Source organism: Lynx rufus, unplaced genomic scaffold (assembly GCF_022079265.1).
Source record: "Lynx rufus isolate CCGP_SWC_20201006 ecotype Redwood Valley unplaced genomic scaffold, mLynRuf1.p SCAF_8, whole genome shotgun sequence".
NCBI classification, from domain to species: domain Eukaryota; kingdom Metazoa; phylum Chordata; class Mammalia; order Carnivora; family Felidae; genus Lynx; species Lynx rufus.
The window spans coordinates 86837972-86861870 of record NW_025814896.1 but is presented as its reverse complement, the minus strand read 5'-3'; the positions used below and the strand labels follow the sequence as shown (position 1 = coordinate 86861870).

Here is a 23899-nt window from a genome sequence, read left to right as displayed (position 1 = left end):
AGGGGATAATTGTTAGCAGAAGTTTCTACTAGCTAATGATTTGCCTGGAAGGGGAGAGGGTAATGTGGGGAGGGGATGATGGAATTACCTCTGTACAGAGGTTCCAAGTCGTCTACAGAATCCAAACCATTGTACCAAATGCCTGGTGGGTTGGGAAACCCATGATGAAATGATATCTTTACCCCCAACCACCCTTTCTCTGGATTCTTCTTGCTTAGTTACATATGCCTTTTTCCTGCCCTCTTGCTAACATGTGCCCAATGACATACTTCTAACCTGCTAATATTTCTTGGAAGGTAAGCTGTCTTGCATTCTGATAATTGTCTATTTGATTTTAAAAGCCAGAGCACCCTAAGGCACCTCTATCTAAATAGAAGTAGACTGGTAGATTAGAGTTTGCAAATATTTCTGTAATTATCCTTGTATTTTACTCCTTCTGCCTAAAGGACTTTATCATAGATTCATTTAAGCAGAGGAGATCTTTGGTAACTTAGAAGACTGAAAACAAAATTCCAGAGCAATTCCAGCTGAAGGTGATTTATTTAATATGATTTTGACTATGTCTCCTCCCCTTAGAAAGTGCCTTCAGTATTGGTATTTGGGGCACTCTTGTGCTCTTTGAGTAGTGCTTATGATGTAAATCTTGTATTTATCAAGCAGCCGTGTTCTGCTGCTTTTCCAGGGTGGTGGTGGGGGCGGGGAGGGGGGTGGTTTGGGAAGAATCTGTCCTCAGATACAGGCAGCATGGAGCAGATGACCACATGTCAGATACTGAATTGCATTTGTCCCCAGACAGTACTTCTACATAATGCAGAACTGCCATGGTGTATGTGGACATGAGTGACTGGGTTTGTTTTCATTCCATCGTGAGCCAGTGCCAGGTAGAGCAGGTGTCCGTGTCTGGCCCCGCGAGTAGGAGCAGCTCATAGTTATGCTGAATGTCTGTGTGCCTAACATCTTCATCTCCTTTCCTGTACATTGTGCCGATCATGTTCCAAAATGTGATACAGTGATTGCTTGTGTTCCAGTTTGTGTGCAGTTTCCTTGCCTGACTTTTATTTTTCTGTTTTTCCTTTTCCATTTTCAACCTTTATTATTTGGTCCCACAATGTTTCTGCCGCGGGTTGACCGTTAAATGTTCCAAGGAGAGTTGGACTGATCTGTGCATTAATTCTGCATTTTGTGCTTTTCTAGGTCTCCAGAGAGAGCCCAATCCCTGTCCTGTAATAACTGTAGAGCACTTTAAAGACTCAGCGGGTGTTAAAGGCCTTCCCTTGTATCCAGATCCCTCCAGAGTACCTGGCATGAAAACTCAGAACAATTTAGAATCTGACTACTTGGCCCGAGATGGCCCTTCAAGCAACAGTTCATTCCACAGCAGCGAAGAGGAAGGGACTGATCTCGAGGGGGACATGCTAGACTGCAGTGGGTCCCGACCTCTCCTCATGGAGTCTGAAGAAGAGGATGAGAGCTGCAAGCCTCCACAAGGGAAACTGGGAGGAGCCATTCCATTCACTCAGCCAGAAGTCTCTACTGAACAAGCAAAAGCAGGCCAAGGTGGAAGAAAGAACCAGTTCCAAGCCCTCACACAACCGACCACTGATGGTCTCGGGGAGCCAGATGTTTTTGCCACAGCTCCCTTCAGGAGCTCAAGGGTTCCAACTGATGACATGGATATTTTCTCCAAAGCTCCATTTCTCTCCAAGGGCAGTGTGGCTCCTTCCCAGCCAGAGGAGGCGGACGTGTTCTTGAGAGCTCCTTTTACCAAGAAGAAGAGCATGGAGGAATTAGCAGTTGCCCAGAGCACCTCCCAGGAGTTGCCCGTGCAGGCCAGTCTCCTCAACCAGACTGACGATGTTCCTTTGCTCCCAGGCCTAGAGAGGGCAGCGTATGCCCCCGTCCGAGCTCAGTATTCCATGGCTGCTTTTGTCCAACAGTCTAACCACCCCTCCCATTCTGTACAAGCAGCAGACCATCTAGACAGCATCTCTCCCAGGGGATCCTCCCTGGAACCTGGGGGTCATCCTAACGACAGAAACAAAGGACCTCAGCCCCAGAAAGAAGCTGTCTCAGGCCCCATGGCTGGCAAACCATTCCGCCCCCAGTCTTTATCCAAATATTCCCGTCACTATAGCCCAGAAGATGAGCCAAATCCAGAAGCCCAGCCCATTGCTGCCTACAAAATTGTTTCACAGACCAACAAACAGTCGATAGCTGGCTCTGTTTCCATCACATCCCTTTCCTCCAGGACTATGGAGCTGCCACCTGCAGATCCTTTTGCTTTAGCACCCTTTCCTTCAAAATCAGGCAAGCAGAAACCTTAGGAGCGATAACCTGAGCCTTAGGTGTCTGTCTTTACCCCACCCTCAGTACCTACCACGTCACTCCCAGCTGAGCCTATCTCAAGAAATACACCAATTATTATCTTTCAGTTCCACGTATCAGCAGAACTTGTGTGCTCAACAAACTCCGTTGCAGTGATACTTAACTGAAACCCCTTTAAGTTATGCTCATTTCTTTTGTTTATATTGATTTCTGGACTTCCAGGCATTTCCATCTCCACCTCCACCCAGAACTCTGCTTTCTTTGTTTGCCCCAAAACTGCTTGAATCCAGAAATACTTCACCCCAAACCAAAAGGGGCCATGTTACTGCAAGGTTTATTCCTGCAGTTTCCGTTCTGAGTCATGTCCATTGGAGGACACAAGATTAGTCCCTTCAGGACTTGACTGAATGCTCTTGCAAAGGGCATATTTCTGGAAGGAAATGCAAGATAAAAATCCTGCAAATCAAAAGGAAGTGTGATCCTGCAGATACTAATCATTCCTGTAAAACCAGCAACTCTACAAGGATTCTCTGGATCTGTTTCTGAGTCTGTGCGAGCCAGGCTGGCCTCTCACGCATATGAGTGTGGGTGTGTAACGTGTGTCAGATCCTTTCCTACATAGAAATGCAAACAGATGAGATATCTGTGCTCATGTCTAACAGTGTTGAGCCTTCCCATGCCCACGCTTTTTAAATCACCAGGAGTGCACAGGTATGTGTGTGCCATGTGTGTGTGCACAGGGAACATTTTTCCTTTAGGTAAATCCTGTCATACTATACCTACCTCCACAATCACTCATTTACTGGCATTTGTCTCCTGACCTAATTGATCTGAGCCCTGTTTTTGTTTAGTTCTTTTCTTGTGGCAAAATTGAATTCATTGGAATGTGTAGGAAAATCCTGCTGCAACTGAGGCTTTAGAATAGATTTTTCTTTCTCCAAAATGTGCTATTTGCTATTAACAAATTCCCTGTACATGGTCTTGAAAAATTAATTATCTTTATAATTCTCCCCGCCCCCCAGAACGATAGAAAAGAGCACCTTGCTACAGCTCTAACCATTGGGTATATGGTGTTAGTAATATTTTATTAACTACTTTAAAACTTGTGAGCACTCCATGCTGTCACTATGGAATTCATCATGAGACTAGGCTACAAACTAGATTTGCTTCCTTATTTGTTTTTTCCAATTCCTTGCTTTCTTTCTCCACTGCCTCTTGAGGAAGTAGAAATCCGAGACATGTAAGTCAGTTTGGAAGAAGAGAAAAGAGCTGAATCAGCTAGCCATGAAAACCTTTCAATTCTCTGTCCTCTGTAGATGTTGAAGTAGGCCAGGTAGGTGACTGAGTTGTGGTTTTGAAATGTCTTCTATTTCTGGAAAGATCTGACTCATTCCCGGCTGTTTTCATACCCTTTATTATAGTGCCTTAAGGTGAAATTCGTGTCTCTATGGGAAGATTTCTGCTGAGGAAGTTCAATTTAATGGAAAGAGCTGCTGGGCCATGTTTCAACCCAAAAGCTTCCTGTTACTTGTAATAATAGATGTTAGTGATGTCTCTGTTAGCTGGAGAAGTTGGGAGGGTTACTTACCAAACCAAATTAATGATGTAAAAGAGTTGGAAATTCATCCAAGATTCAAGCCAGAATGCTAGACTCATACTGCAGTTGATTAGGTATCACACTGTTTAAATTTAAAGCTCAGGGGTCTTGGTGGTAGGATATGAATGGCAACTTTTCAAGACTTTTTCTAGTGTAGTCTCCACCTATTTCAAATGTCCATGTTAAAAGATAAACTTTGATCATTGGCACTGGATCAGGGCTATCAGCAGTGGTTTTCCACCGAGTTTTCAGCCACACCAGTCTTTTTCACTTTGGGGAATGCGAAATGTTCCCTCTAAAAGTTTGCTTTTCTCCCAGTGATTATTTCTGATTTTTCTGTGTAACAATTGATGCAAAATCATTTTTTCAGTTGAATAAGTAGTTTGAGCTAATGCATATGGAACTTTGCACCCCAGACTCTTCCCTTGGCCATTATCAATTAAAGGCCTCAAAAGCAGGAGCTAAGAGGATAGGAATATTCAGGGAGGTACTCACCCCATGTCAGAAACTCTTAAAGGAGAAGGTCGCTCTCACTCACTCTTCCAGATATTCAGGATTGCCTCCGTAATAGTCCTGCAAAATGTCTTTCCTTTGGTTATTTGATCACTTCTTCCTAATCAAGTAGCCATGTTAGCTCTCGAGGTAAAATCGATAAAATCATGGTGATTTTATCACGTAGTTGAATCATTTGTCAAGCATGGGCTTGCAATGTTTTTTATTCTCACTGGAGACCTATTGTGGGTGGAGACTCTAAATACATTCTTTGAATAGGAAATGAATGTAAAAACATGCAAATTACTTTTGTGTTTTTATTGAGTGATGCATGAAAATTGTTTGACTAAATTACATTAATTATTAGCTAATAACTAGTAAATTCTGCACTGATCTTTGGATCATATAGGGTAAATGCATCATTTAAAAGTTAAACATTCTTGCTGGGGCACCTGGGTGGCTCAGTCGGTTAAGTGTCCGACTCTTGATTTCTGCTCAGGTCATGACCTCAAGGTTCGTGGGATTGAGCCCTGCATCGGGCTCCATGCTAACAGTGCAGAGCCTGCTTGGAATTCTCTCTCCCCTCTATGCCCCTCCCCTGCTCATTCTCTCTCTCTCTCTCTCTCTCAAAATAAATAAATAAACATTTAAAAAAAAATAAAGATAAAATATTCTTGCCAGAGGCCATTCTGAATCTGGAATTCTAGAAAATTTAGCATTAAGGGAATTAGGAGTGCTCAGGGTGCTTTGAGTTAGTACCAAATGCATGTTTCCAAAAACTATACTGCAACAGGTTAACATTAAAGAGAAAAAGAAGATATATAGTCAACAAAATACTGTACTTTCTACTTTTATGTGTTATTTGCTTTTACACATTTGTTAGGGAATGCGGGAACTTGTGATCTTTCATTTCAGTGGAGCGCGATGAGCCAGAATATATTTAGATGTAAAGCATTGAACCACAACATGCACTGATGAACTTTTAAAGAATCTATGTTAATTGACTAACAGTCACTATTAAATTAATGAAGTTTTACTATGTGTGGTGGAAAATATTTAACATAGCTGTTTCTTGAGCTACATATGACCCTTTAGGCTCCCAGTCCTTGTTAGATTGGGAAGTGGAATGAACAAAATTTGATGTGGAAGCAGATGCTGGGCAGAGCCTAAGGGAACCTGGATCTTAAACTCAATTTCATTTTGGGCTCACTCATTATTAATGAGTTGAAAACTTCCTATGTGTGGACTGGTGTGTACATGTTCACGTGGCCACATTAGGTCTGAGTTTAATCTGGTGACCAGCGTTTCTTTCTAAACTTTCAAGAAAAATATCGGCATCTTATTTGCCCGTTGTTGATTTAGTAAGTTTTAGAGTACATGTACATAAGTGTTTTCAGCTATTTGGTGGATATTTCACTGACTCATAAAGTCACAGATCTCAGTTTTATTTAAAATAAATATAATCGCCAGAGTGATCTGACAATAGAAATTGAACCATGCTGTATTTGATACCATAAGGAAACGTCATCAGAACATAGATCATATAGTTTGTATGCATTTTATCAAATAGGAAATTTTACAGGAAACGGGAGAAGGGTGAGAGCCAACTCATTCTCCAGCATGAGAATGGAGTCATTGGGTGCCTTTCATAAAGGAAGATGTCATTCTCTGCTGTGTCTTTGGAACTGAAATTGGAAAACACATGCCAGTCAACTGTGGAATGGCTGCTGGTCACACAGGTGCAGTTTTAGCTGAGAAATTTAGAACCCGGATTATTTTGATAAAAGAAACATAGGAGAGCCGCTGGAAAGACTGCAGTTTTTGAGGAGGTGGCAGTGCTTTGTAAATGCCTGCAGTCACTCCTGGGTTCCAGTCCTCCCATCCTGCCTGATGGAGTAAACATGAAGAGTTTAAATGGAATCATGTCATTTAAATTCTTCATTTTTCGGTCCCTTTGTGAACTACTACTTGTGGTTTTTGGGTTTTTTGTTTTGTTTTTTTAAACCATCAGAATATTTGCAAACTTGTGAAGTTCACTTAAGGGTTTCAAGATGCTTGAAAATAAAAGTAGTATCTGGTTGGGAATTGTTTTTGTGTTCTTTTCCTACAAAAAAAATTTTTCTAGGTTGCTGCAAACAACTAGCTGCCTCAGCTTAGATGTGAAAATCCACACTGGCGGTGTCTTGATTCCCCAGGTGCCACCTTCCTGTTCTACTGCCTCCTTTGTACCTTGACCTTTATTAGGAAACAGGCCTCCTACGTGTGGTATCCAAGATCCTATCACTAAGACACAGCCAGACACAGCTCTTTCCTGCTTCTTTATTCCTGCAAATCTTCTTGGCTCACCTTCCTTGTACCTGTTCCCACCCCTTCATTTCCTCACTTAACATTACCCTATTATGACCATACCAATAAGTGGATGAAAGAGAGGTGGGACCGAATGATCATGTTAATTTTTATGTGCCTTTGTTACTGTAAACAGTTTCTTAAGTTTCAGCCTAACCTATGATAATCTCACCACACTGGAATAATTCCAAATAAGAATGAAATGGCTCACCTTCCCCATTTCTTATGGACTAGAAGAACAGATGAAGGAAGGCTGGCAGAAGTCCAGCCTTACTCTGGAGACAACCCAAAGGCATCTCTCCACCATGATCTAACACAAGCCCAATGCGCTCCAGAATGCAGGGGCAAGTTTAGGTGTGAAGGGACTCTGGAATAGCTTGTAAAAAATGGCTAAATGCTAACCAGCACACGGGTGGCTTAGTCCAGGATTCCCGTAATTTATAATTCTGTAAGAAATGTAGTCTGAGCTATTTCCCAGCAGTCTCAGTATGGGTGGCACTGTTTTGAGTTTATAGTAACAGCGTTCTGTTCTTGAAATCAAGTCAATATTATCTGCATTGCGTTGTAATAGAACTGCATATATGTGTTAAAGGGATCTGTCTGATTCCTTTTGGCAAGGAATTGCAGAAATGCTTTTTAACCATGTCAGTTAAAGTGAGACTTTGGGAGTGAGAGAAAACAATGTAGCCTTTTCACTCTGAAATGGCAAATCCAGTTGTATTCTCTGAGTCTACCAAAGACTCCTATTTGAGGATTGTGAATGGAGAAGGGTGTGTGTGTCTGTGTCAATGTCTGTGTGTGTGTGTGTGTGTGTGTGTGTGCTCATGCTTTTTGCCATGGTGTGAAGACCTCCTTATGAAGGCATCCAAAGAATACCAAGTGGTGACAGTAGGTAGCTGGCTTGAGTAAATTTAGTCCCATTGGCCAACAACTCTTGAGTTAGAACTGGAGTTGTTGTAGATAAAGGTGGGAAAATCAGCCATTGCCTCAGCCTGTTTCCACAGTAAGCATGCTCGTCTCATCCACAAAGATGAAACTCAGTAGGGTTTGACCTGAACCCTTGGCTCATGTGTGGTGTTGGACTGGCAACAGTGACCAGACAGCACAAGGCCTGCAAGATGTTCCTTTGAAAGAGAAAGTGTTTGATGCCATTTGTTAGGGGACAGAAACCAAATAAAGGCCAAGGACCATGCTCATTCCATGGAGAAGAGGCGAACCTCTCTGCTGACAAAACATTCTGAGTTGACTGAATGAGGAAGTCGACCCAGCTATAAGGAATACTGAAGTTCTCAGACCTCAGAAGACAATATGTGCATGCAATCTCAAGGGCTGTGAACATGGGAAAGGAAGGGAAAAAGACATTTATAAAGTCAATCTTAACAGTTTTTGCAATACCTCTTATTTGCAGACTATTGGATTTATGTTATTGCACTCTTCGTGTGATCTATCTTATGTATCTGATAGTTTTTATGAATAATTTTTTGAGTTGTAAACTCTTATACACTTTATTAAAATGGACCTAATAAAAATAAATGATTTATATTTTGTATTATTTCTTAAGCCAGATCTTCCTAGGATTGAAGGGCTCCATAAGCACCTTTTATAGTAGCAAGCCTTGTTTTATGTTTTTAAGTTTCAAAGGACAACTTTTGGTTGGTTGTTTGCTAGGTTTCCAATGCCAACATTGTTATTTCCTGACAACTTCTTTCCATTCTAGATGTTCCATGGAGACGTAAATGAAATAATACAAGACAATGGGGCCATATGGATTGAGCTAGAAAAACCACAGAGCTCCCTGCTATTGTAAACTTTATTGTGAGCTCCTAAAATATGTTATTTGAATATGACCGGCATCAATATTCAGTCTTTAAAAACACACACAAAAATCCCTTGAGACCAGCGTTAACATAACAAAGAAAGAAGTCTCGGAAACAACAAACAAAAAAGCCAGAGTCTTAACTACGGAAAAGTAACTGGTGATTACCAGAGGGAGGTTGGTGGGGGGCTGAGTGAAATAGGTGAAGAGGATAAAGAGTACACTTACCATGATGAACACTGAGTAATGTAGAGAATTGTAAAATTGCTATACTGTACACCTGCAACTAATAGAACACTGTACATTAATTATACTGGAATTAAAATAACATTAAAAAGTACACACACACACACACACAAAGAGAAGTCTTGGGGGGAAATGAGTTATTCCTAAGAATTTCTAAATCTATACTGTGGGAGAGAAACTACCTGCCTGTTTCCTCTCCAAATTTGAGAAAATAATAGTAACATTTGAGCTTTAACAAGTTTGACATCCATCATTCAGGGAGAATTGGCAAAGGGCTGAGTTCAGTTCTGAGTTCAAACTGATAATGGTTCAAAGAAGATCCAGGGATCCAGAGAGTTATGGTATAATATATACAAGTAAAACCAAAGGTGCCTACTTTTTCTGAAGATTCATTTAACATCTGATTCACCTGTCTTTAAATATATGCCCTGCCTAGTTCTACAGTGTGAAGTTCCTTTGCTTTTTCTATTTCAAGTTATCATTAACCAAGAGTACAATCTTCCTGTCTGTGACTTGGACTGCTCTGGGGGAAGCCATTTCACATAGATGCATTATTCCCACTAAGATAGATGCAGGAATCAGAGCCTTCTGCACATGTGGACCAACTCACCTGCAGTGACTTAGCTCTGCCTTCCTTGTAGGGAGAGCCAGAGTTAGACACTCTGGCTCCCACAGGACGCTATCGTTTGCATTCACCCTTTTGTGGCTTACTTTTGCTAGCTTTGAGACTGGTTAATAAGAGACCAGCCAGGGAAGTATTACCCCCTAATCGAAAACCAAGTGGGAAAAACCAGAGTGAGGCCCAGAGAAAAGCCGCGAGCAGATAATTTAGACCCATCTCTCTGGATTTGGAGACAGAGATCTTTTTCCTTCCATCATAAGAATTTTTCCTTGAGTTTATCTATCCTTATATTAGGGTAGTAAGGTCTAGAGGGCCTCAGTTAGCATCTCAGCTTACATGGAAGAAGACAAATAATTCCTCAACCTTTTATGCAAGTTAAGTCTGGAGGGCCCAAAAGAATCCAAGTATACTCTTCCAAGGCAACTCAGTTCTCTAGCACTGAGAGAATATGGTGAAGTCACATATGGTGAAATTAGTATTTCTACCTGATCTCCCCAGCCTCATCCTGTTTCTGAGCAGGACCTTTAACCCAAGGACAGACTCTGTTTTCACTCTTTAGAGAACCCTAGGTTATTGGAAGGGAATTGATCACAGTTTTCTAATGGAGTATCCAAAAATTAAATATAAACTGTCAGACTTTGTTCAGTTTCTAATGACTATTACTAGTAGAAATATTCAGTTCAAGTAAAATTCAAACCAGTTAAAACCACGCATCAGTGAAAATTGATGGAAGACTGAAATTTTGACAAAATTTGAATCAAAATTTTGACTCAGGAAATTTGAATTTAGTAGGTTTAGTAGCCACAAGAGAACTTAGTAGCAGAAGGTACATTGGTAAAATTTGAAATGAACCAAAAATTGACTAATAAGTCTCCATTATAAAATGTATACAGAAAAGACTGGATCCCGGGGCTTCTGAGTGGCTCAGTCGGTTAAGCATCTAACTTTGGCTCAGGTCATGCATGATCTTGTGGTTTGTGGTTTCAAGCCCTGTGTCGGGCTCTGTGCTCAGAGCCTGGAGCCTGCTTCAGATTCATTGTCTTCCTCTCTCTGTGCCCCTCCCCTGCTCATGCTCTGTCTCTCTTTCTCAAAAATAAATAAACATTAAAAATAAAAAGAAAGAAAAGACTGGATCCCTGGAAATACATTGCCTAGGAAATTGATCAAAAATTAAATTAGCCTAATAGAGTTAGTAGGATTTCTTAGAAGAATTTCTTGATGAAAATTCATCAATGCTAGCCCAGTTAAAATATGTGTTCAAAAACACAAGGTGAAACAGCCACAGTAGTTCAATATGTCTTTCTTGTGCCTGCACATGGGCTGTTGAAGTAAAGTTGTCCAGATGGCCATTAGTAGTGTGAATCAGGAGACAAGTCTTGACTGCTGGTAGAGGAAAGTCATCAGTGAGTCTATCAGTGAGTCTTGGATGAGGAGAATGTAGAATGAGAGGAACATTTACATTCCCTTTGGGAATGACAACACTTCAAGGACGGGTGGAGAAACAAAGCCATGAAGGAAACTGAGTCACAAACGTAGATGAACAGAAGGGGGATACCAAAGCTAAGAGAGGAAACCTTTTCCAGACTGAGAAGCGGTCAGTAGTTTTTAAATGCCACAGAGAGATCAAAAGAGATAGAAAAATGTTAATTGGATTTGTCATTTGGAGGCCAGAGGTGAACTCAAGCAAGAGCAATTTCAGTAAAATAGTCAGGGCAGACTGCAGTGCATTGAGGACTGAGTGGGGTGTAAAGAAGGAAGGATATATTTTAAAGAACAAGGTGGTTCTATTTTATACAAGGACCTTGTATAAATAATAACCCACAATTTAAGGGCACCACAGCTGCACTGTTCTTTTCCCCAGGAGAGCAACCTGGTCCCCAATTTTTTTTTTACATTATATGTTTTTTTTTTTCTTAAAAGATTTATCCTTCTTAAATTAATAGCCTTCTCCATATCTTATTATATCTAACTTGCATTCCAATATCATTGATTTGGATGTTTTTTCCCTCCAGTTCTCATACTAATAACATCACGGAATAAATGTTTGTAGGATAGAAAAGGAAAATTACACTATAATATCAGTGAATTTTTTTTAAAAAAAATGGGGGCACCTGGGTAGCTCAGTTGGTTGAGCGTCCAACTCTTAATTTTGGCTCAGGTCATGCTCTCATGGTTCACAGGATTGAGCCATGTGTTGGGCTCTGTGCTGATGGCACAGAGCCTGCTTGGGATTCTTTCTCTTCTCTCTGTCCCTACCCTGTGTAAGCATGCACGTGCACTCACAAAGTAAATAAACATTAAAAACAAAACACTGTATTCACTATGGTAGGCTGAATAATGCCTCCTACATCCATGTCATAACGCCCAGAACCGGTGAAGGATACCTTATATAGCCAAAGGGATTTAGCACATGTGATGATTAAATTAAGGGTCTTAAAATGGGAAGGCTGTTCTAAATTAGTCAGGTGAGCCCAACGTAATCACAGCTTCAAGAGAGATGCAGGAAATGGGAATGCAGACTGATGCAGCCACTCTGGAAAACAGTATGGAGGTTCCTCAAAAAATTAAAAATAGAACTACCCTATGACCTAGCAATTGCACTACTAGGTAATTATCCGAGGGATACAGGTGTGCTGTTTCGAAGGGGCACATGCACCCCAATGTTTATAGCAGCGCTATTGACAATAGCCAAGGTATAGAAAGAGCCCAAATGTCCATCGACGGATGAATGGATAAAGAAAATGTATATATATACAATGGAGTATTACTCGGCAATCAAAAGATTGCCATTTGCAACTACATGGATGGAACTAGAAGGTACTATACTAAGTGAAATTAGTCTGAGAAAGACAAATATCATATGACTTCACTCATATGAGGAATTTAAGATACAAAACTGATGAACATAAGGAAAGGGAAGCAAAATAACATAAATATAGGGAGGGGGACAAAACATAAGAAGCTCTTAAATACGGAGAAAAAAACAGAAGGTTGCCTGAGGGGTTGTGGGAGGGGGGATGGGCTCAATGGGTAAGAGGCATTAAAAAAAAAAGATGCAGGAAAAGAGAAGACGGCAACGTGGTGACAGAAACAAAGTCTGGAGTGATACTTTGAAGATGTAGGAAGCCAAAGAATTCAGGTAGCCACCAGAGGTGAAAAACACAAGGAAACAGATTCTCCCCTCAGAGCCTCTAGATGGAACCAGCCTTGCTAACAACTTGACTTTAGTCCAGTGAAAATGGGCTTCAGGATGTACCTGTACCTGTATCAGACTGTATCTGACCTCCAGACTATAAGAGAATAAATTTGCTGTTTTAAGCCATTCCAGTTGTGATAATTTGTTATAGCAGCAGTAGGAAACTAATCTAGTCACTAAAGCTACTCCCAAAGTTCTAAGACAAGTTAACAACAGCACCGTTCTTACTGACAAAGGGCAACGGATACCTTGTGTTGAGGAGTGGAGGTGAACACAAGTTTAAACTGCTTAGGGTTACATTCCTCGTCCATCACTTCCTAGCTGTGTAAACTTGAACAAATCACTGAACTTCTGAGTCTGTTTCTTCATCCGTAAACCAGGGATAACATTAAATGCCCACATCACAGATTGTTACGAGTTGTACTTAGAAGAGCGGCCCATTTTAAGTGCTCATTCAGTATTACTGATTTCTGTTTGACTCACCAGCTTCGGTGGCACCACCATGTGGTAATGGCACAATTCCCTTGAGCCTACCAGCTCTGAAGCTGTGCTTTATCTGACAATTTTTAATATTTGCATTTATTTCATATTTTGCATATGAGGTGACACTTTATTACTCTTTTTATGTAGCCCTTTCAAATTCATATAAGATGTGACCATGCTATGAGCTTGAATGGAAATGAAAAGAGAGCTAGGGAGGTTGCCAGTGGGGGACATGGATGAAGAAGGATTAATGGGGGAAGTGCTCGAATATGGTTGTTCCTTATCAGCCAAGGAGAAACCACCTGTAGAGAAGGAACAGATGAAGATGAAGGAATAAGAGACTGAAAAGTAAATGGACAAGCACACTCAGCACTACACCCAGATCTTGGTTTCTAAATGAAAGGAACCAAGACTCCACAGAGAATGGCTGATTCTAGGGCTGGGGGCAGGAAATATACAAGGTGAACTCGGAGCACTTTGTATTGCCAGAAAGTAAAGAAGTGCTTAAAAAAAAAAAGTCACAGAGACACAGGCACCAACCTGATATCAGCCCATACTGATATAAAAGTCATTGAAAAAATAAATGGGGGAAGAAAAGACATATCGCACATAGAAGAATTTCAACTAATTTGTGTAGACTCTCCTGCCTCCAAAGTAGAGCTTAATTCCACACACTTTGAATGTTGTCTATACTTCCAAAAAGTAGTGTATGGAAAGGGAAGATGGAAAGAGTAACTTTGCAGTGGAAAAACCCGACAAACACCACCTCAGCCAGAGGATCAAAGTTAACATCAACAGCGGTATGTTGTGACACTGTTGTGACAACTGTGACATGATGTGATGAGAAGGGTATTTGACCTCTGTGGTCTTCCTCTCCAAAACCCATAACCCCAGTCTAACCAAGAGAATAATATCATACAAATTCCCACTGAGGGACATTCTACAAAATATTTGACCAGCACTCTTCAAAGCTGGTAAAAGTCACCAAGTCACCAAAACAAGGGAAGTCTGACAAACTGTCACAGGCCAGAAGATGTTAGGAGCTATGACGAGAAAATGTAATATATCTGGATAGGATCCTGGAACAGAAAAAGAATTAAAGAAAAAGTAGTGAAATCCAAATAAACCATGGAGGAGTTTTGTTAATGTTGGTTCCTTAGTTATAATAATTAGTAATACTGGTTCCTTACTTTTGGCAAATGTATAATTGTAACGTAAGACGCTATCAACAGGGGAAGCCGATTAAGGGACAGATAGAAACAATTTGTACTGTCTTTGCAACTTTTCTGTAAATCTAATAGGACTTTGGGATAAAAAGTTTACCGCTTTCTCTCTGCTGGCAGCAATCAGCTCAAAGGCAAGCCAAGAGGGCGCTTACTATGACATCCAGGAGCTATGGAGGAAGAAGCAGTCCCACGCGATGCGTTTTCTTCTCAGAGTGTGCTGCTGGCAGTAATGCCAGCTCTCTGTGCTGACAGGGCCCCCCACCCAGCCCGGCTCAATAAAGCTCACAGACTGGGGTACAAGGCCAAGCAAGGTTATGTCACATATCATATTCGTGTGCGACGCAGTGGCCGCAGATGCCCAGTTCCTCAGGGCGCCACCCATGGCAAGCCTGTCCATCATGGTGTTGACCAGCTGAAGTTTGCCTGAAGCCTTCAGTCTGTCACAGAGGAGTGAGCTAGATGCCACTGTGGGGCTCTGAGAGTCTTGAATTTGTCCCAGGTTGGTGAAGATTCCACGTACAGATTCTTTGAGGTCATTCTCATCGATCCATTCCATAAAGCTATCAGAAAAAATCCTGACGCCCAGTGAATCACCAAACCAGTCCACAAGCACAGGGAGCTGTGAGGGCTGCCATGTCCTGGCCATAAGAATGTGCCCTTGGAGGGGCGCCTGAGTGGCTCAGTTGGTTGAGCGTCTGACTTCGGCTCAGGTCGTGATCTTGCAGTTCGTGGGTCCGAGCCCTGTGTCGGGCTCTGTGCTGACAGCTCGGAGCCTGGAGCCTCCTTCGGATTCTGTGTCTCCCTCTCTCTCTGCCCCTCCCCTGCTCACATTATATCTCTCTCTGTTTCTCAAAAATGAATAAATGTTAGGGGCGCCTGGGTGGCTCGGTCGGTTAAGCGTCTGACTTCGGCTCAGGTCATGATCTCACGGTCCGTGAGTTCGAGCCCCGCGTCGGGCTCTGTGCTGACAGCTCAGAGCCTGGAGCCTGTTTCCGATTCTGTGTCTCCCTCTCTCTCTGCCCCTCCCCTGTTCATGCTCTGTCTCTCTCTGTCTCAAAAATAAATAAACGTTAAAAAATAAAATAAAAAAAAAAATGAATAAATGTTAAAAAAAAAAAAAAAAAAGAATGTGGCCTTGGAAAGGGCCCCAAGTTCCACCACATTCTTGATGGTTCTCACCATGTGGCATAGAGAAGACACAGTACTCTCCAGGTCCACCATTACCGTTAATGTAAGTAATGTTTGTAAAATTCTTACCTAATAAACAATTTAGGACAGTAAAAAAAAAAAAAAAGAATAAAAAGTTTACTTAAAAAATAATAAATTGGGTGGGGAACCTGGGTGGCTCAGTTAGTTAAGTGTCTGACTTCAGCTCAGGTCATGATCCTCATAGTTCATGGGTTGAAGCCCCGGGTCAGGCTCTGCTGACAGCTCAGAGCCTGGAGCCTGCTTCGGATTCTGTCTCCCTCTGTCTCTGCCCCTCCCCTGCTTACTCTCTGTTTCTCTCTCTCAAAAATAAAAATTTGTAAATTTATTTAAATCTGCTAAGAACGACGACACAAGGGGTTAAGTTCGGAGTAGCTAGTAAAGGGAATTGTTAAAATATCTGCAACCATTGTTTTGAATAGACTCAGTTCAGTAAGATAAGGTAAGAGTTCAGGAAAGGGCTTAACTATGGTCCTTGTGATCTTCCCACCTCCTTGATGAAATGCCTGCAGGTCCCGTCACTTTCTGGTCTCCTTCAGCTTTAAACATGATCGTATTTCCCACAGTCCTCTCCAGTGGTAAGAAATCTAGCTAAGTCTTTACACCTTCCATTTTCCGTCTACCAGAGAGCTTCCCTCCTTTCCCTAGGTTGGACTCAGAAGCCAGCCTCCTCTTTCTACACCTGCCTCCTATGGCTGGGGCAGGAGGAGGGGCTTTGGGATCAAGGTGCATCATCCTTTTCCTTGGCTGGGGCTGCCCGTGGCTCTCTGCCCTGTTCCTGTCCAGGGTGACACACCCTCTAGCTCAGGGCGTTGGCAGACAATGGCCTACGGGGCAAATCTGAGCAGCAGAGAAGCATGGTTTTTCCATTTTTTGATGTCTGGAAAAAAATCAGTAATATTTCATGACATGAAATTAGATGAAACGAAAATGGCAGTGTCCGTAAATAAAGTTGTATTGGGACACAGTTATACCCATATATTTATGTATTGCTCATGCCTGCTTTTGCTCTATAATGGCAGGGTTGGGTGGTTGTGGTAGACACTATATGGTTAGGAAGACTAAAATATATCCTCTCTGGCCCTTTACAGATGAGTTTGCTGAGCCCTGCTTTCACTCACTCTTGCAACCCACTCCCCTCACCTTCTGCCACTGGTGGTATAACCCACGCAGCAAGCTGGAGCCCCTTGCCCTCCTGGGGACCCTCGTGAGCAGGAGTTCAACCTGGCTCACTTCTTTTTTTTTTTTTTTTTTTTTTTTTTTCAACGTTTATTTATTTTTGGGACAGAGAGAGACAGAGCATGAACGGGGGAGGGGCAGAGAGAGAGGGAGACACAGAATCGGAAACAGGCTCCAGGCTCTGAGCCATCAGCCCAGAGCCCGACGCGGGGCTCGAACTCACGGACCGCGAGATCGTGACCTGGCTGAAGTCGGACACTTAACCGACTGCGCCACCCAGGCGCCCCAACCTGGCTCACTTCTGCAGCATCTCCTTGTTCCATGGAAAGTCCTGCATCCTTGTCCCTCCAAATGTCAGGAGTGCAAGCTGGTCCCCTATTCCTTCCCTCTTGGCTGTGCCATTGTGGGAGGCTCCCGATAGCCTATCTTTAGGCTTCACCCCCTAAACTCCTGGGGATACTCCAAAGACTCCCTCACCATGTTTTACCCAAGTAACTGGAGAGGCAGACCCAGAGTTCCTATAGTTCAGGAAGCCTGCGGCCAGTAGATGAGATACCACACTCCTTGTGGGCACCCTGGGGCCTTAAAATATGATTTTCAGGGGCATCTGGGTGGCTCAGTCAGTTAAGCATCCGACTTCGGCTCAGGTCATGATCTCATGGTTTGTGAGTTTGAGCTCCACATTGGGCTCTGTGCTGACCACTCACAGCCTGAAGCCTGCTTCAGATTCTGTGTCTCCTTTCTCTCTCCCCCTCCCCGCCCCACTCTCTCTCAAAAATAAATAAAACATTACAAAAAATATGTTATAAATAAATAAATAAATAAATAAATAAATAAATAAATAAAATGATTTTCAGTTGGCCTGCCAGGATGAGTTGCGGGGGGGGGGGGGGTGGTCACCATTTTTCTGCATCTTTTAGGAAGCCCACAGGGTTGTCTCTAATCACTTTAAAATGTTGGAGCCCTTATTATCCAATGTCCTTGACTTTGAGGCTTTAGCCAAAACTCTAAAACAACAGGAAAAGTCCCAGCCCATATCCTGTGACACAGGGTATTATGGTGCACAACTTCAGGGGGTGTGATTCACATTGAGGCCTATGTTACCGTGGCCCCTAGGGTTATTATACAGGGCACACCCTGCATGGCCAGAAGCCAAGCTCCTATGGCTACATATACACAGCAACAAACCCAAATGACCCACATGTCTTCTCTTCCTCACAGATCTCAAATCTAAGGACACTTTCCTGGCTTTGGAGATGAAAGCAGACAGGTGCAGTATGATAAAGGAAGCCCAGGTTTTGGTGGCTGTTGGTATAAGCCTTTGAGCATAAAACAGCAGAGGAATTCCAAGGCTTGTATAGTGATATGGGGAAATTCGAAAGTAGTACGACTTTTGTTTTTAAAATGTTTATACCAGTGGTTCAGGTCACGATCTCACAGTTTGTGAGAGAAGCCTGCTTGTGATTCTCTCTTTCTCTCTTTGCTCCTTCCCCACTCTCTCAAGATAAAAAAATAACATGTGTATTCTAGAATTTTTAAGAAAAAGGAACAGATTTTTTTTCTCTTAAGCAACAAACCAGAGAGTAGAGAGAGCTATATGTAATTAGAGTGATAATTAGAAGGTATTATCTCCAAAAAGAAGGAGGAGGAGGAGGGGTGTGAGGAAGAGGAGGGGGAGATGGCATCATCTCTGTTGTTACCTCTTCAACATTTCTTGAAACTTTAGGGCCACATTACAATATTTCTCTGTCCCTACCATCTCTGTAGAAACTCTAATGACCTACATCTCTTTCCAGCTATTCCTGGGATCACATGTGCTTGGAACAGATTCTGTTCTGCTATCATTTACATATTTACTTCAACTGCTCTGCAACTTGCTGCCAAATCAGCCCCAGAAGGCCAAGGCACCCACCATGTAGAATCCTCCCACTACTCCTGTCCAGACGGGTTGCTGCAGCCTGCTAATAAAGCCGCATGACCCAGGGCTCAAGGCTCACACAGTCTTAGACACAGTCTTGGATGTTTTAACAAAGCAGCTCTCTTATTTTGTGTGTCACCTTGGTTTCAAGCCCCCTTCCTGGGCCTCAGGCAGCGTCCATGGGTGTTAGACCAAAGACCGTCTGCACAGCAAGGTTCACTGATCTTGAATCACACTTTAAAAAAAAAATGTTTGTTTATTTATTTATTTTAAGAGAGAAAGAGACAGAGAGAGAGAGAGAGCACTAGTGGGGATGGGCAGAGAGAGAGAGAGAGAGGGAGAGAAAGAATGCAGGGCTTGATCCCATGAAGCATGAGACCATGACCTGAGCCAAAATTAAGAGTCGAATGCTTAATGAACTGAGCCACCCAGGTGCCCCATGAATCAAACTTTTGAATACTGACTTTTTCCCAGAGAGGAATTCTTTCCCAGGACAAATTCTTTCCTGGCAGGCTTTCCAATGCCTCAGGTAAACATTTATCTGCTGGAACTTGCCACATTGGCCCCCAGAAATGCTCAAACCTGTTCTAGGAAGAACAGACTAGGCTGCTGACCTCAGGTGTTGTTGCTTATAGACGTGTCAGGAGTGGGTCTCAAAGTTTTATAGGAGAAGACAATAGCGTTGTTAGACCTACCCATATGACAAGCTCGGTGCAAGACACTCGACATGCATTTTTCTCTAATCCACTTGACCATTTTTGATAGATATTGTTATCCACATTTTGCAGATCAGTAAAGTTAGGGCTCATTCACTCAACAGGTATTTGTTGAGTACGTACTGTGCGCCAAGCGTTGTTCTAGGCAGATGAGATATCTCAGTTACCAAGGTAGGCACCCTTGTGTGGTATACTTTCTAGGGGGAGTAAATGACTTTAAATAATTAGCAGACTAATGGAATAAAATATGGTAGAAGGTGACTATGGGACTTCAGAGAGGTTTCAATTCAGCAAGTATATTTTGAGCCTCTCTTAAATGCCAGGCACTGGGAACAGAATCAAGAAGAAGATAAACTTGGAGCGCCTGTGTGCGGTTCACAGTCTAGTGAGACCAGTGTGAGCAGCAGAACCTGGACTCAGTGCTGGTGGTCCAGGTCTGCACTGGCACTGCCGTCCATGGCAGGAGCACCTTAGTCTTATTTCTCTTTAAACACCCAACACAACGAGTTCCTCTTATGTGAAGCCTTCCTCCTGCCATCGTCTCACCCAGAAATCGTCATTCACTTCTCTTACCTGCCACCAGTGGACCCTCGACATAGCCCTTGGGTAGCCCTTGTTCCCCAGGGCTGCCTTCATTGATTTACAGCATCTCCCCTCTAGGAGTTCCCTGAGACCAGGAATTGTTTTGCTCATCTTTGTAGCCTCGAACCAAGGATTTTGATCATTTGTAAGTAACAGGAAACCTGACTCCAGTGGCATCGACAAAACTGTGGCCAATTTTTTCTCATGCGACAAGAAGTCTGGAAGATGGTGGTTGCTGGTAGTTGTTGGTTCACTTCCTCAGGGATGTCATGGCTGAAGCGTGGCTGCCTTGACTCCAGTATTCCCACCCCGTGCAAGCAGGAGGAAGGGCCAGCACCTACAGCAGGAAAGCAAGACCTCTTCAGACATTTCTGACAGTCTTCCACACTTGTCTCATTGGATGGAACTGGGCCACATGACAAGCCCTAGTTGCAAGAGAGGTTAGAATTATTATTATTATTGTTATCATCATTATCATTATTAGATTGGACACATTGCCACCTGAGTAAAGTCAGTGTTGGCTAGTAAAGAAGAAGGGGAAGGTGATTATTGGAAGGCATCTAGCATCGTCTGCCTCAATCCCTAGTATAAAGCATAGAGCCTGGGACCATAATTGAGAAAGCATTCAATAGTTATTGAAAGAAAACAAATGAACAAGGGAAAAAGAGAAAAACAAAAAATAGGCTCTTAAATATGGAGAACAAACTGTTGGTTGCCAGAGGACAGGTGGGTGAGGGGATGGGTGAAATAGGTGAAGGGGATGAAGAGTATGTCTATCATAACGAACACTGACTGATGTATAAAACTGTTGAATCACTACATTGTACACTGAAACTAATATATGTTAAATGTACTTGAATTTTGGGGTGCCTGGGTGGCGCAGTCGGTTAAGCGTCCGACTTCAGCCAGGTCACGATCTCGCGGTCCGTGAGTTCGAGCCCCGCGTCGGGCTCTGTGCTGACTGCTCAGAGCCTGGAGCCTGTTTCCGATTCTGTGTCTCCCTCTCTCTCTGCCCCTCCCCCGTTCATGCTCTGTCTCTCTCTGTCCCAAAAATAAATAAACGTTGAAAAAAAAAAATTTTTTTTAAAAAAATGTACTTGAATTTTAAAAATAAATTAATTATTTAAAAAATAGTTATTTTGGGGTCACCTGGGTGGTTCAGTGGTTAAGCGTCCAGCTTCAGCTCAGGTCACGATCAGGTCCTTGAGTTTGGGCCCCGTGTCAGTCTCTGTGCTGACAGCTCAGAACCTAGAGCCTGTTTCAGATTCTGTCTGTCTGTCTCTCTCTCTCTCTCTGCCCTTCCCCCACTCATGTTCTGTCTCTCTCAAAAAATAAACATTTTAAAAAGTTATTTTTTAATCATTTTCAAAAGTTTTCATTTTAAGTCCAGTTAACATAGTGTTATATTAGTTTCAGGTATACAATATAATGATTCAACACTCCATACATAACCCTGTGCTCATCATGACAATGTACTCCTTAATCCCCATCACTTATTTAAGTCATCCTTCCCTCCTATCTGTGGTAACCATCAGTTTGTTCTCTATAATTAACAGTCTGTCTCATTTGTCTCTTTTTCTTCTCTTTGTTTTTGTTTCTTAAATTCCACATATGAATGAAATCATATGGTATTTGTCTTTCTCTGACTGTCTTATCTCACTTAGCATTATACTCCTTAGCTCCATTCATGTCATCGAAATGGAAAGTTTCGTCCTTAAAAAATAGTTATTGAATAAATGGCGAATGAGTAAATAAATGACTTTTTGGCCCATGTCACATGGTCTGGGAATCTTCTCAGGGAATAATTAAAACAGAATTGACATCTTATTGAAATGGTATTAGGGAAAATATCAGTTGTTTATTGATTATCATGGTGAATGAATGTGTGTATGTGTATGTGTGTGTGTGTGTGTGTGTGTGTGTGTGTGTGTGCATGTGTGGTGTAGAGATGGTGGGAGAGAAAAAGGGTAGCATAAATAGATACAGATATCTCAAGTAGTAGTTTTACTTTTTCCTAAAAGAGTCACCCTCCCTCTAGGATATTTGGGGGAAAAAATGAAGGCTGTTTCACATCTGTTCCTGAGTTGTCCACCTGGCTGCTGTCCCCAGTTTCATGTGCCAGTGGTTACAATCCTCTCCCTAGATGCTACACCCTGCTTTGGCACAGTACCAGGTAAGGGGTGAATGAGGCCAGGCCCTCTCTTTCTGCTGTCTGCACAGTCATCACATGGATTGAATGTGTGTACTGGATTTGACAAAGGGTTCAGGTGACGACATACATTCACTCAATTAGTTCTTTTTTTGACCACCTACTATGTGCCAGGTTTTATACTAGGAGCTAGGGTACACGAGTAAAGAGACAGACATGCCATTCTTAAAGTTGAGGGTGTAGCAGGGAAAAGTATCATTAGAAAAATCAATACCCAAATTCATGATTTTAAATTGTGATAATGCGCTATGAAGGAAAAGGAGACTGTGTGTTGAGAGAGAATAACAGAGGAGACTATTTCAATGGGGACAAAAAGAAGCATCAGGAAAGGCCACCTAAGGTAGGATATTTAAGGAAAATATCCCTACCTTATATTCAGACCAGGGGGAATTAATACAAGGTATTCAAAAAAAAAAAAAAAGGAGGGGAAAAGGAAAAGAAAAGATAGAGAGAGTTGGGAGGAGGGAGGCATTCCCCACAGAGGGAGCAATTTGTGCAAAGGCACTGAGGTGGGAAATAATTTGACATATTAAGGAACTGAAAACAGCCAGGGAAAGGGAAAAAGAGAGGAAACTGGCACCTCTATGCAAATATGTACACAAATAATTTTACATAAATGGGATCATACTGTATGCAGTTTCTAAACTTTTATTTTTCACTACATCATTAATGTAAATAACCAATATTCGGCAAAGGTTTGTTTTTTTTTTAATCCAGTTTTTGTAAGGGCAAGAAACACATATTCTGATGGCTGATTGAAATGCTAACTGACTAGAGGGTATTATGCTAAGTGAAATTAGTCAGAGAAAGACAAATATCATATGACTTCACTCATATGAGGAATTTAAGATACAAAACAGATAAACATAAGGGAAGGGAAGCAAAAGAATATAAAAACAGGGAGGGGGACAAAACATAAAACACTCTTAAATATGGAGAACAAACAGAGGGTTACCGGAGGGGTTGTGGGAGCAGGGATGGGCTACATGAGTAAGGGGCATCAAGGAATCTACTCCTGAAATCATTGTTGCACTATATGCTAACTAACTTGGTGTAAATTAAAAAATAAATTAATTTAAAAAAACATTAAAAAAAAAAAAAGAAATGCTAACTGGTATAAACTTCCTGAAGTTTTTCAATCACAAAAGAATGGGGAAAGAAAAGTGCCTGGAAGGAGGTCCCAAAAAGCACCAACATTTAAGAGGCTGGCAGATGAAACCTTGCAGGGGGAGACAGAGGAGTAACCATTAAAGTTGTAAGAAAAATTGGCAGTTGTGTTGCCAAGGAAAGAGATTATTAAAAGGCGGGAGAAATCTTCAGCATTCGATGTTCCAGGGGTCAAGAAAGGTAATAACTGAGAAGGATTATTCAGGTATAGCAACATGGATGTTGTGAGCAGTCTTGAGTAGAGCAGCCAGGGTGGGAGTGGGGGAATATTGGGACACAGAAACTGGTTTCAGTGGTTTGAGTGAGAGGTGAAAAACTAGAGATTAAAAGTGTAGACAACTTTTTTATGCCATTTGGCTCTGAAGGGAAGAAAAGAGAGAGTGGTGGCTGGAGGCAGATTTGGAGCAAGGCAGGAGTTTTCTTTTTGGGAAGGAAATTAAAGATAGGGAAGAAAGACTGGCCCCTACCCAGGGCCTGTTCCTGAGTGGAAAAGTCACACTTCAGTCAGGATCTAAAAGAGAGAAAGGGGGCAAGCCTTGGACTGCACTGAGGTCTAGAATGAATGTTCTGCGA

The 23899-nt window shown here is 42.1% G+C and overlaps 1 protein-coding gene and 1 pseudogene across 3 annotated transcripts in view; both read left to right on the top strand.

Annotated features, from left to right (window-relative positions):
- Positions 1–4890, top strand: part of AAK1 (AP2 associated kinase 1) — a 165304-nt gene extending 160414 nt beyond the window's left edge. For all 3 annotated transcript variants that reach the window (XM_047069632.1, XM_047069630.1, XM_047069631.1), the window contains one exon: positions 1195–4890. In XM_047069632.1, coding sequence (XP_046925588.1) covers positions 1195–2324 — 1130 coding nt within the window. In that variant the 3' untranslated portion in view covers positions 2325–4890. The remainder of the gene's footprint in view (positions 1–1194) is intronic.
- An 8942-nt stretch (positions 4891–13832) lies between these two features.
- On the top strand, positions 13833–15579 carry LOC124503925 (60S ribosomal protein L15-like; annotated as a pseudogene).
- The last annotated feature ends 8320 nt before the right edge of the window (positions 15580–23899 follow it).